Source organism: Nicotiana tabacum, chromosome 14, assembly GCF_000715075.1.
Source record: "Nicotiana tabacum cultivar K326 chromosome 14, ASM71507v2, whole genome shotgun sequence".
Classification (NCBI taxonomy): domain Eukaryota; kingdom Viridiplantae; phylum Streptophyta; class Magnoliopsida; order Solanales; family Solanaceae; genus Nicotiana; species Nicotiana tabacum.
This window is the reverse complement of record NC_134093.1, coordinates 109,516,370-109,529,927: the sequence shown is the minus strand read 5'-3', so window position 1 is coordinate 109,529,927 and position 13,558 is coordinate 109,516,370. Positions and strand designations below refer to the sequence as shown.

At 39.8% G+C, this 13,558-nt stretch overlaps 2 protein-coding genes across 2 annotated transcripts; both read left to right on the top strand.

The window, feature by feature from the left end:
- The first annotated feature begins 1,124 nt into the window (after positions 1-1,124).
- On the top strand, positions 1,125-1,664 carry LOC142169087 (uncharacterized). The gene has a single exon (XM_075230294.1). The coding sequence runs from the start codon at positions 1,125-1,127 to the stop codon at positions 1,662-1,664; it is 540 nt and encodes a 179-aa protein (XP_075086395.1).
- A 135-nt stretch (positions 1,665-1,799) lies between these two features.
- Positions 1,800-2,912, top strand: LOC107772782 (uncharacterized). The gene is made up of 2 exons (XM_016592256.2): positions 1,800-2,030; positions 2,259-2,912. The coding sequence occupies exons 1-2, from the start codon at positions 1,800-1,802 to the stop codon at positions 2,910-2,912; spliced, it is 885 nt and encodes a 294-aa protein (XP_016447742.2).
- Positions 2,913-13,558: the final 10,646 nt, after the last annotated feature.

Here is a 13,558-nt window from a genome sequence, read left to right as displayed (position 1 = left end):
ACTAAAACTACATATTAAATATTAAATAATCTCCAAATCCCAAAACCTCATGTCTCTTGGTTAAAAACTTTCACCCATAAAACATTCAAACCTCAAGGTCTCCACCATCGGCCGTTGCCTCACTTTTGTTTGCCCACTGCCTTCTCGCTAGAATCCACCTTTCGTGCCATCAGCAAAGTCACCAAATCAGGTTTTTCTTTGTTCTCTACTCTTTGTATAATGTATCTAATTATCTCTGATTATAAAATTAGCATTGTTGTGTGTGAATTGTGATTTCTTCAAATAAGAAAAATTTGCACCTCTTAAAATCATTGATAATTACAGTTGGCTTTGGGTATTTCTTATCGCTTGTAATTTGGGAATTGGCACCAATCACCATCATTATTTTGTGAGTCGAGTTTAAGATTATTCTTGTTTGTGATGCTAGTTGAAACATTAGTTTAAATATACTTATTAAATTATTGTTCTAATTAGAAATTTAATTTGGTAATCCAGTTTCAAAATTCAATGAAGAGAAATTTCGCTCCAGTATCTTCCAAGTTGCCACAATCAAGTTTTTCCCATCAAAATGCTCCTCTCGGGGAAGAAAATCTGAACCAATTAGAAGAACAACCTCCTTTGTCTAAAAAACAAAGGCAAGGAGTTGATCTGGACTCTTTAAAGGCTGATCCAAAGGAAAGAATATCTATTAGGGACTATCATCCAAATAAGCGTAATGAGATTAGAAGAGCATACCTTCAAAGAGGTCCTTACCAACCTCGAAATCACGAGTTTCCTAAAAGAGATTTTTCTGGTTTAAAGCATCGTTTTATCCCAAATGGTTTGATCAATATCATGATTGGTTGGAGTATAGCGTGATAGATGCAGCTTATTGTTTGTGTTGTTATTTATTTCAAGATGAAAGCATTCATCAAGGTAGAGGTGATGTATTTTCAAGTATAGGATTTAAAAGTTGGCAAAAAAAGAAAAGATTAGGCATGCATATTGGAGGGCTGAACAGTATTCATAACCAAGCAAAGAAAAAATGTGAAGATCTAATGCAACAAAAACAGTCAATTCAAACTGCATTTGATAGGCAATCCACTCAAACAAAGCTCGAACACTGAATTCGTTTAAAGGCTTCAATGGAGGCGGTGAGACTCCTTCTGAATCAAGGATTAACATTCCGCGAATATCGTGAAGATGAATCATCATTAAACAAAGTTAACTTTCTTGAAATCCTTAAGTGGTATGCGAAAAGGTGTGATAAAATCTGTGATCTTGTGTTGGAAAACGCTCCAAAATATGATAAGTTGACTTCTCATAAAATTCAAAATAATATTGTCACTGCATGTAAGCTTGAGACAATTAAAGCTATCATAGTGGATCTAAATGGTGACAATTTTGCATTGTTAGTGGATGAATCTTGTGACATTTCACGCAAGGAACAAATGGCTATTGTCTTGCGCTATGTTTATAGAATGGGAGTTGTGGTGGAGCGGTTTATTGGGATCGTACATGTTCGTGGCACTAGTACTTTATGTTTAAAGGAAGCAATTGCTAATTACCTTGCTCAACATTCTTTGAGTTTATCTTATGTACGTGGACAATGCTATGATGGAGCAAGCAATATGCAAGGGGATCTAAGTGACCTTAAAACTTTGATTAAAAAAGAAAGTAGATGAGTTGATTCTATTCATTGTTTTGCTCATCAACTTCAACTAACCCTTGTTGCAGTCTGTAAAAAATGTCTTGAAGTGTAAGAACTTGTGTTGTTGGTTTCTAACGTATTAAATGTAGTGGGAGGTTCTTTTAAACGTATGGTTGATCTTCGACAATCTCAAGCAGAAAAACTTCAAGAGGCATTAGATATGGGAGAGCTTGATACTGGCAAGGGTTTAAAACAAGAACTTGGTCTAGCTAGAGCTGCTGATACTCGTTGGGGGTCGCATTATAAATTTTCTAAGAACATTATTAATATGTTTGGCTCTATTATTGATGTTCTAGATACTATCGTTGTTGATGCTCGATCTTTAGAAGAAAGAGCTAAGGTGACAAGATATCTTAGAACATGTCAAACATTTTAGGTTGCTTTCATGTTACACTTAATGAGAGAAGTTTTGGTGATCACAAATGAGCTTAATGCATCCTTACATAAGAAAGAACATGATATTGCAAATGTTGTTCTACTTGTTGATGTGGCAAGGAAACGATTGCAAAGCCTAAGGGATGAATGATGGGATCCACTTATTGACAAGGTGTCTGCATTTTGTATCAAGCATGGCATAGTGATACCTAATTTTGATGAGTTCTATGTTAACTCTGGAAGATCTCGACGCAAAGTTGCAGAGCATACCATTTCACATCATTATCGTGTTAATGTGTTTATTAAGATTATTGATTGGCAACTTCATGAACTCAAAGAGCGTTTTAATGAGGAGACAACAGATTTGCTTATGGGAGTCGCTTGCTTGAATCCAGTTGACTCATTTTCTAGTTTTGACATCAAGAAGATATTGAGAATGGCTGAATTATATCCTGATGATTTTGATGAAAATAGTATGATTACTCTTGAGAATAAGCTTGCGACTTATATCGTTGATATCCGTGATGTTGATGAAAGGTTCTCTAATTTAAAAGGACTTAGTGATCTTTCTGAAAAGCTAGTTAAGACAAAGAAACATTTGAATTATCCATTTGTGTTTCGCCTAGTGAAATATGTGTTGCTCCTCCCAGTTGCCACTGCTACAGTTGAAAGAGCTTTTTCCGCAATGAAGTTGATCAATAGTGAATTGCGAAATCGATTGAATGATGAATTTATGAGTAGTTGTTTGGTACCTTATGTAGAAAGAGAAATGTTTAATAGTGTTTCTGATGAAACAATTATGAATAGGTTTCATGAAATGAAAACTCACAGAGTACAGTTGGACTAATATATTAGATTATTTTTCAATTAATAATAATTCATTTTGTTGATTTCTTTATGCATTACTTCTTCTTATATTGAATCCGCTTGATGAAAATCCTGGGTCCGCTAATACATGCCTTCCATCTTTATCTTGATAGAGTAAAACTGTCGTTTTTTAATATTATAAGCTTACCTAAAAAGTAACCAACATGTAATAGTCTCTAGATTTAGACCTACAAAAGAGGATAATAAACATATTACGATCAGTTTAATTAATTTGCTAATCATGTAAATTTCTCGATGTATCTAGTGTATACTCCCTCTGTTTTATTATGTAGCTGTAACTGATTGGGCATGATTTTAAGAAAGAAAGACATATTTTTAGAAATTGTGGTATTAAACATTAGCATGATATTTTTGTAGCTATAAAAAGTTATAATTATGGACAAAAAGAGAAATTAAAAGTTAAGTTATTTTCAAATATATAAAAAAGGTCATTCTTTTTGGAACAAACTAAAAAGGAAAGAGTACCATATAGTTGAAATCAACTAGCTAGGTTAAAGATAAAAATTAAACGGACACTTAGTATACTTGTTTTGTACAATAAAACATACTTATTATTAATGACATCTCCCTTATACTATTGCTACGAGTTCTAAAGCTAATTAGGATTTTGAATTTGCTTCACTGATTTTATCTTCAATCTATCTGGATTTGATTGTACTCATCGTGGCACATCCGAACCCCACGCACAAGTCCAGAGTCCTTTTTTCTTTAATAGTTAAATAGTTTACTTTATCATATCATATCATATTATACTAAAAGTAGAAAGCTAAAAGTATCAAAACTGAATTAGTAAAATGCCCACATAAAATAACTATTCTGCATAATAAAAAGCTAGGAATAATAGCCTGACAGATACTTGTACTTGTTTGTGTTTGTCATTCCGGTCCCTGTATTCAATGAAGTTTCGTCCACACACCTCAACTCAGTCAAAACATGTATTTTAAATCCCTCTGACCATTGACTGAGCTTATGTGTCATTCATTTTGCTGAGCCACAAAAATGAGTGGTTACACACTCTAAAAAAGAGAGTGGACATATTAATTTTGATTTTAAATATTAAAAAATAAAAAATAACCATTAAAAGAAAAAGAGTAAATTAATTGCCCAACCCAAGCATCTCGGAGCTTTTGCATCTATACCCGATTTTTGGATCACAATTAAACTTATACCCACTTGCAAAAATATTTGCAAGCCTACACACTTTACGATCATCTTCATACTTATCCGGTCTGAAGTTAAAAAAAATTAGTCTGAAGTGAAAAAATTGCACTTCAGATGCACTTAGGCCAAATAGGTCTGAAGTGCAACTAATGGTTTCATGCACTTAAGCCCAATAAGTCTGAAGTAAAAAATTGCACTTCAGATGCACTTAAGGCCAAAATGTCTGAAGTGCAAGTAACGTTTTCATGCAAGACCAAATAGGCCTGAAATGCAAATTGCCCAGAACAAAAAGTTTGTTCTTCGAATTTTAACAATCCAGTATACGATTTAATAACTAAATCTACTCCAAATGAGCTCAATTTTGAAATATAACCTCCAAATATTATCAAAATCAAACCTCAATCATCTATTTGTCAAAACAACAATAAATCTATTGAACCCATTTTGCAATTAAGAAAAAGAAAAAGATGAAAGCATAAGCAATAGCAAAACATAAAGCACCACAACAACTCACCAATGTAAAACATAATAAACTACCTTAAAATATGTTCACAAATACTATATAATATCAGTGTTACCCGAAGAAGAAGACGAAGAAGAAGAAGAAGACGAAGAAGAAGAAGAAGAAGAAGAAGAAGAGAAAAAGGCCTGAAGTTGTTTAAACAGTGGGTACAGATTAAAAAAGAATTTAAAAAGTGGGTATATGTTAAATGGGAGTGACCAAATAGAGTGCCCGTGCAATTTTTACAAGCATCCCTACCACTGCGGCCTTATTGTCCCCCCCGTTTTTCCCTTCTTCTTCTCCCCCCTCTTTCCTGTCGTAACCCCCCCTACCCCTCTGGCTTTGCGGATAGTCATCAACAAAATTAAAAGTATAGTATAAAAAGAAGAAGAATTTTCATTTAGGGAAGCTAAATAAACAGATCTGTTAATGGGGTTAAAGATTTTAAAGATATCAAGAAGCTATGAAAATGCGAAGTAATTTTTCCGGTGATTGTTTCTACGACCGTGTTCATTAGTCCATGGTGGTCATGGGTTTTCCAAAGGAGTCTGGTGAGTGGAGAAGTAGATGGTGGAGTCCGCTAGTAATTATTTTCCAGCGATCTGGTTTTACTTTGTGGTGCTCGGCAGTGAAATACTTCGAGCGATGTAGTTCTTTGTTTTCTAGTTATGGTACGCTGCTCGTTGGTTATTGCCCCCTTTTTGTGTGTCTATAAATTCTAAGATTGCCATGGTGATCTGAATTTTACCTAAAATAGTAAGAGTAAAGGGATGAAGCAAGATAGAATATTTTTATGAAAATTAAAGAGTTTTATGTATATGAATTGGGGTTTAAGATTGTGCTCAGAAAGGAGGAAAGAGAGCAAAATGGTGGAGGCAACTCTGATTTTTCGGTTGTTTCCCGATGAGAGAATATAGGAAGATGGGGATGGAGTTGAAATTTTTTTAAAAAGTAATATTTAAATAAATAAAGATATGGCATTAATTTATCTGAAGGGAACACGATATTTTCTCCACGTCAGGGCGAGTGACCAACACGTAATGCCGAAGGGATTTAAAACACTTGTTTTGACTGAGTTCAGGTGTTTGGATGAAACTTCGTTGAATATAGGGACCGGGATGACAAATACGAACAAGTACAGGTTCATGTCAGGCTATTCTACCTAATAAAAATACAAAAAATTAAATTTGACATTAGCTATGTCATGGTCGGCTTTCCAGCCATTCCCTATGACCCTTTGAACGCGTCCCGTGGCGTCGTAGCAAGCCTCCCAACGCATAGCGCCACAGACGGCCCCGTGTTCTTGGCTGCGCCAGGTGACAAGCGCGCATGTGCCTCTGTCACCCCACCGACATCCCTCGCCAACACCCAACCATAGGCAGATGCCAATAGCGCCTCACGCGCAGACCATGATGCCAAAGACAAGGTTGCTGATAACGGACCTGTTTCTACCTTGTAGAAAACTAAATCCTTTTCATTGTAAATATATAGTAGTTTTATTTTGTGAACTTCCATTATGTTTCTCTAGCTTAGTTAGGTCTAGTCTTGTAACTTTGGTTTATTATTTTTAAGCATTATTAGGAGGGATCAAGCAATCAAACTTTCTAGTAAGCAAACAATTCTCTGTACTAGTGTCTCTCTCCCTCGACACCGTGTTGCTTGTCTGTAATAGCTTTTATTAATGCATTCAAGCTTTCTTTCATTCTCAATTCTCATATATGTTCTCTCAATTGCTCTTGATATTGATTTTCCCGTACGACACTGACAATCTCGTCTAGCGTACAGATGGGACCTTAATTGGCGGATAGTAACTGCACTGACATCAGTTACTTAGCCTTACGTTGTCCTTCCAAGGAATCTCAGGAAGGCGCCGCATAACAGTTGGTACCAGAGCCTAGTCTCGACATCAGATGAGGGAACACATTGCCATTTCCTCTATTTTTGACCATGGTGAATAATGGGAACCTCATTGTGGCCCTTGAAGAGATGATTGGCGTATTACGGCCCATCGTGGATACGGTACCTGAACTAAGAACCAGTCTAGTGCAAAGGTTGGACGAGCTAGACCCAGAATGCTCCAGGCCGAAGTTGACATAGAAAATATCAGTCGCGACTTTGAGTGAGACCGACAAACGGCAGTCACAAAAGTAGCCAAACCTTTTGGCAAATTTGAGGGCCTCCAACAAGATCATGCCGAGGATTTAGCCTACAGGGAACAAGAGGCAGACATGGTGACTTCCATGCAACAAATTATAGAAAACTTGACATGCCAGCTCAATGTTGTCAATGCTACTTTACAAGGCCTGCTTCGAGGAGGCAGAAACCAAATCGGGAGTGTTGTGAACCTCGCCCTCGCAGCCAAAGCCATACAGTGGAGCTCGGAATGCCAAAGAAGTGGAAAACTTTATCATTGACATCGAACAATACTTCGATGTCGTGGGGGGGTCTAGAAGAAGCTAAGAAGGTAGCAACTACTGCCATGTATCTTCAGGGTGATGCTAAACTCTGGTGGCGGGTGAAGTACGAAGCCATCAAGGCCGATGAAGATACTCTCGAGACATGGGCAGAACTGAAGGCCGCCATATGCCTATAGTTCTTCCCCGAAAATATTGAATACAATGCAAGGAGAAAGCTATGGGAGCTCCGCCATACCAAATCAGTGCGGCATTATGTGCAGGATTTCTCTGTGCTCATGCTGAACATACGTGACATGGGGGACAAAGACAAACTCTTAACCTTCTTGGAAGGGTTGAAACCTTATGCTCGTATGGAGCTGCACAGGCAAAGGGTAGATGCCCTACCCAAGGCGATCCAAGCAACTGAATGTCTTGGGGACTATCAAGTGGAAGCTTGGAAGGATAGGCCTCAACCGCCTGCTCGAGCGGGATACAAAAGGAGCCAGCCTAGTGATGGTGGCCCTAGCAGAAGTGGGGGAGATCGGAGTGCAACCAAATCTAAAGCTCCCTCCTCAGGCAGCAATAGTGATGCATCAAACAACAATGATCGGGGAAGAAAGCCCCCTTCAGGATGCCGTCATTGCGACGGACCACATTGTAATAATGAATGCCCACATACACAGATGAACGCCTATCAAACTTTTGAGGATAGGAGCGATGACGACACAGATGATGTGGACCAGAACGAACCAGTAGGTGTCTTTAATGCAATTGTTGGCTCTATTTCTGAGGCTTTAGCGGAAACCAGTACTGGTATCCGTAAGAAGAAGGACCCCTTTTCAATCACTAAGAAAGGAAAAAAGAAGGTGGATGAGAGGAATCCTCTTTAACAAGAGAGGACCTTAATGTTCGTCAAGATGAAGGTAAATGGTAAGCCCATTCGGGCCATGATAGACACGAGTGCTACCCACAACTACTTAGCCTCGACTCAGGTGAAGCGCCTTGGTCTAGTTGTCGGAAAGGGTAAAGGTCGTGTCAAGGCTATCAACTCACCTCATCAGCCAGTAGGTGGAATATCCAAACAGGTACCAGTGAAGCTTGGTCCTTACGAAGGAAAATTCAACCTGCAAGTGGTGATAATAGATGACTTCGAGTTGATAGTTGGTTTGGAATTCATAAGTGAAACCAACACCATGCCCGTACCATATGCAGACATGCTACTGATGATGGTAAAAAATAGGTACAAGCCCTGCATTATCCCGTGCATGCCCATGAAGAAGGGGGTCAAAAGACATGAACCTACGTTCATGGCAGCCCTGTGCATTGAAGATATATAACGTTCATCGGGTCCCATTCATACACCCGTGAAGGAGTTGCTACTGGAGTTTGATGATGTCATGCCACAGGACATGCCAAAGCAAATCCCACCTAGGCACACTGTGGACCATGAGATTGAGTTGGTGCCGAGCGCCTTACAAAATGTCACAATCCAAACTCACCAAACTTCGGAGACAGTTGACGGAAATGCTAGACGCAGGGATCATCGTGCCCTCCAAGTCCCCATACGGTTCCCCTGTGCTATTCCAAAAGAAACATGATAGCAGCCTGCAACTCTGTGTGGATTATCGGGCTCTAAACCAAAACACCGTGAATAACAAGTACCGTATTTCACTAATGGCGGACTTGTTCGATAGACTGGGTGGTGCGACAGTGTTCACCAAGATAGACCTGAAGACAGGTTATTGGCAAGTTCAGATTGCAGAGGGTGATGAGCACAAGACGACCTGTGTGACAAGATATGGGTCGTATGACTTCCTAGTTATGACGTTCGTCTTAACTAATACTCCAGCCACATTTTGCACCGTGATGAACCAAATCTTTCGAGAGTACATTGACGAATTCGTGCTGGTCTACTTGGATGACATTGTGGTATATAGCAAAACACTTGAAGAACATATGGAGCACTTGCGAAAGGTCCTAGCCCGATTGCGGGAGCACGAACAATATGAGAAGCTGTCCAAGTGCTCATTTGCTCAAAAATAGATTGACTTCCTCGGACATGTCATTGAGGAAGAGCGGATCAAGATGGACCAACAGAAGGTTCAGGCTATCACAGATTGGTCGCCGCCTAAGGATATCCACGCCTTGAGGGAGTTACTTGGCCTATGCAATTTCTATCGGTGATTTGTGAAAAATTACTCCCTCATCGCAGTGCCCTTGACAGAACTCCTCAAGAAGGCCATGCCTTGGGATTGGGGACCCAGGTGAGCGGAGACCTTCAATGCATTGAATGCGGCTATGTCTAGTAGCCCCATCTTGGCCCTCTTGATTTGGCCAAGCCATTCGAGGTACAAACGGATGCCTCCAACTATGCCCTTAGAGGAGTCTTGCTACAAGAAGGGCATCTGGTAGCGTACGAGAGCCGGAAGTTGAAGGATGCAGAGGGGCGCTATGCCGCCCAAAAGAAAGAATTATTCATTGCTTTCCATTGCTTACGCCTTTGGAGGCACTATCTGCTGGGAACCCCGTTTGTGGTCAAGACAGATAACATAGTTGTTAGCCATTTCATGACCAGCCGAAGCTGAATGGTCGACATGCCAGGTGGCAGGAACTCCTAGCGGAATTCCAGTTCAACCTGGAGTACCGAAGTGGGAAGACCAATCATGTTGCTGATGTGCTCAATCAGAGAGTTGATCTAGCATCGGTGTTCCTATTCGCCACCGTAATGGGGAGCGAAGTATCCACCACCATCAAAGACCAGATACAGGATCTACTCATCAAGGATCCTGTTGCACAGTATTTGGTTGATTTGGTAGGATAGGGAAAGACTCTTCAGTTCTACATGGAAGATGGTTTCCTGAAAGTGAAAGGGAACCAACTTTATGTTCCTAAAGGAGGAAATCTGCGAAGGACTCTTCTGGCGGAATGTCAAGATACTTTGTGGGCCGGCCATCCCGGTGAAGACCGCACCATGGCATTACTTCGCCGTGCATATTATTGGCCTCAAATGGCCGATGACATCGTTTAGTATGTGAAGACTTGTCTAGCATGCCAGAAGGACAAGTCGGACCGCTTGACACAAGAGGGACTCTTGGAACCACTAGTTGTCCCAAAGAGACCTTGGGAAAGTGTTTCCCTCGATTTCATCACCGGATTATGCAAGGTCGGAGATCTCACAGCTATCTTGGTTGTGGTGGATCGGTTTTCCAAGTATGCTACCTTTATAGCAGCCCCACAATACATCTCAACAGAGGATACAACTCGACTCTTCTTCTCTCATGTCGTCAAATATTGGGGCCTGCCTAAAGACATTGTTAGTGATCGCGACTCACACTTCACTAACAACTTTTGGACCTAAATCTTTAAGAGCCCCGGGTCAAAACTGAGTCACAACTCAAGTTTTCATCCGCAATCTGATGGACAGACAGAGCGGTTCAATGGCATGCTGAAGGAATATCTCCGCCACTTTGTAACCGGATCGCAGAAGAACTGGGTGAAGCTTTTGGATGCTGCTCAACTGTGTTTCAATTCACAAAAGAGCTATATTACAAACAAAAGTGCTTTTGAAATTGTTACCGGACAGCAATCGTTACTCCCACACACTGTGAATGCACCAAACATGTCAAAATCTCCTCGTGCTGCTAGCTTCTCAAAAGAATGGAAGCGAAATTTGGAGATAGTGTGGAGCTATTATAACCCTATTTCCCCATTTACTACTCAATTTATACTTTACAGTTATTTTATAACTTACCGGGTTGATTGGTTCGGGTCCGGAAGGAGTTCAGAGTGAAACGAGACACTTATTCTCATAATTGAAAATTTAAGTTAGAAGAATTGACCGGATACGGACTTATATGTAAACGACCTCGGATTTGAATTATGGTAATTTCAATAGTTCCGAATGGTGATTTTGGACTTAGGAGCGTGTCCGGAAAACTGTTTGGAGTTCCGTAGTGGAATTAGGCTTAAAATGGCAAAAGTCGAATTTTTGGAAAGTTTGACCGGGGGGTTGACTTTTTGTTATCGGGGCCGAAATCCGATTCTAAAAATTGAAATACCTCTGTTATGTTATTTATGACTTGTGTGCAAAATTTGAGGTCAATCGGACGTGATTTGATAAATTCCGGTGTCGTTTGTAGAATTATGAAGTTTCAATGTTCATTAGGATTTAATCTATGTGTGATTCATGTTTTTAGTATTGTTGGATGTGATTTGAAGACTCAACTCAGTTCGTATGATGTTTTAGGACTTTTCGGTGTATTTAGTTGAGGTCCCGAGGTCCTCGGGTGAGTTTCGGATGATTAATGGATCAAATTCGGACTAAGAAGAAAAAGTTGAAGTTTCTGCCATCTGATGCAATCGCACCTGTGGAAATTCCATCGCATGGGTGAGCTCGCATAAGAGAGCCTGGCAAGCGCAGATGCAGGCAAAGGGCTGTGAGGCATTAGTTGCAGGTACGAGGGAAATTCTGCACCTGCGTGTGCGCAGATGCGGAAGGATGTGCGCAGAAGCGACTTGCGCAGAAGCGCACACAGGCACGCAGATGCGGGCGAAGGCGCAAATGCGAGGGCTTTTTCCGCACATGCGGTTGGCGCAAAAGAGGCCAAGTTGTCGTAGGTGCGAAAACCCCTGGGCAGTACAAAAACATAGGGGTTCCGAGCTTTTGCCATTTTTGGGCATTTCAAGCTCGGGTTGGGCGATTTATGAGCAAGGTTTTCACAGGAAAACTTGAGGTAAGTCCCTTGTGATCATTTCTACTACATAATATTGAATTATTATCGAATAATCCGACTAGATTACATGTTTTTGAGGTGTAAATAAGGGGTTTTAACTTAGGGATTTGAAAATAAGATTTGAAGATTTGGAGGTCGAGTCGAGGTCGGATTTTGGTAAAATTAGTATGGGTAGACTCGTGGTGGAATGAGCTTTCGAATTTTGTAACTTTTGTCGGGTTACGAGACGTGGGCCCCACGGGCGATTTTTGGAGTTAAATTTCGGGGTTTTTATGGAAAAATTGTATTTTCATATGGAATTAATTTCAAAAAATTTTATTGACTGAAACGAATTATTTGTGATTAGATTCGAGGCATTCGGAGGCCGATTTGCGAGGCAAAGGCATAGCAGAGTAAAGAATTTCACATTTTGAGGTAAGTAACAGTTATAAATCTGATCCTGAGGGTATAAAACCCCGGATTTTTGTGTCATATGATTATTTTGGAGGTGACGCACATGCTAGATGACAGGCGTGTGGGCATGCACTGAGGGGAAAGTGACATACTCTCTATGTGTTGAAGAAATTTAATTGTAAATCATGTTAGAAATCATGCTTAGGTTATGTGATAGTACTATTAGGACCCACAGAGGTCGCGTACTTGTTGAATTATTTTTTAATTATTATTTTGTACTCAGTCATGATTTTACTTACGTATCATACTTCAGTCTTTCTTGATATTTGTTGATAAACTATGTTATCTTTGTTTGGGCTGATCTTTGTAATTTCTAGGAGCCCGAGAGACTAGAGAGGTTGAGGACTGAGTAAGGCCGAGGGCCTGTCGGTGAGGTAAGGATATTATGGCACGTGAGTTATCCGTGCAGCACGTGAGTTATCCGTGCAGATTATGGCGCTTGGGCTATAGGATCCCCTCCGGAGTCTGTACACCCCCAGTGAACGCGAGTACCCATTGAGTGTGAGTGCTGAGGGCTGAGAGCCGAGTGGTTGAGTTATCGTGACGAGTGGAGTGACTGTTGCCCTAAGAGGCTGTACTTGCTTTTCATTTGTTGTTGCACTTTGTTGCTATCTGTTATTGTTGTGAAATTCTCTGAAAGATTTTATATCCGGATTACATGAACTTGAACTGTATAAAATTGACTTGACTTAAACTACTAGATTTGATAGTATGTCCATTTTTTGCTAGAATTACTAAAAGTGAATTATAACTGTGTAGCTCGTCAAAGAATCTCAGGAAGACGCAGCGTAACAACTATTTTATTTTTGGAGTTCACGTTGGGATTATGAAATATTAATGTGGTAATTAATAGTTCGAGTTTAACTCAAGAAATACAGGGTAATCGAAGGGGTAGAGGTTACGTTTGGGAAGAAAGGAAGCGAAAAGACCAAGGTAATTATGATGAACTTGTGGCTTATAATCTTCTTTCATCTTTCATGGGAGTTCTATTATTCCTATTAGTTTGAGAATAATCCTTTATTCATCACATGCCCTTATCATACTATATATCTTAAGATCTTTGAACAGATACACATAAAGTTCAAAGAACCTGAAGGTCCTAAACCTAAGAGTAAATGAAGAGACAATTTTCATTATATTATTTTACGTTAAATGAGCAGCAATATAAGGAGCTACAAGCTACAATGTTGAACAAAATAGTTTATTGCGTATGGTGGTCCTGTTTATAAGGCTGCAGTGACAGTATCAACGAATTCTCCAAATTCCTTCATTGTTGCCACATATGTATATGCCAATTTGAGATAATTGAAGTTGAATTAATTCAGGCTGGGATTTTGTTTGAGGAGAAAAATTGATCGGT

Coding starts and splice junctions, on each gene's coding strand:
- LOC142169087 (XM_075230294.1), top strand. CDS start 1,125: ATGGAGGCGGTGAGACTCCTTCTGAATCAAGGATTAACATTCCGCGAA.
- LOC107772782 (XM_016592256.2), top strand. CDS start 1,800: ATGGTTGATCTTCGACAATCTCAAGCAGAAAAACTTCAAGAGGCATTA. Junction 2,031..2,258: donor CTTTAGAAGAAAGAGCTAAG/GTGACAAGATAT, acceptor TTTTGTATCAAG/CATGGCATAGTGATACCTAA.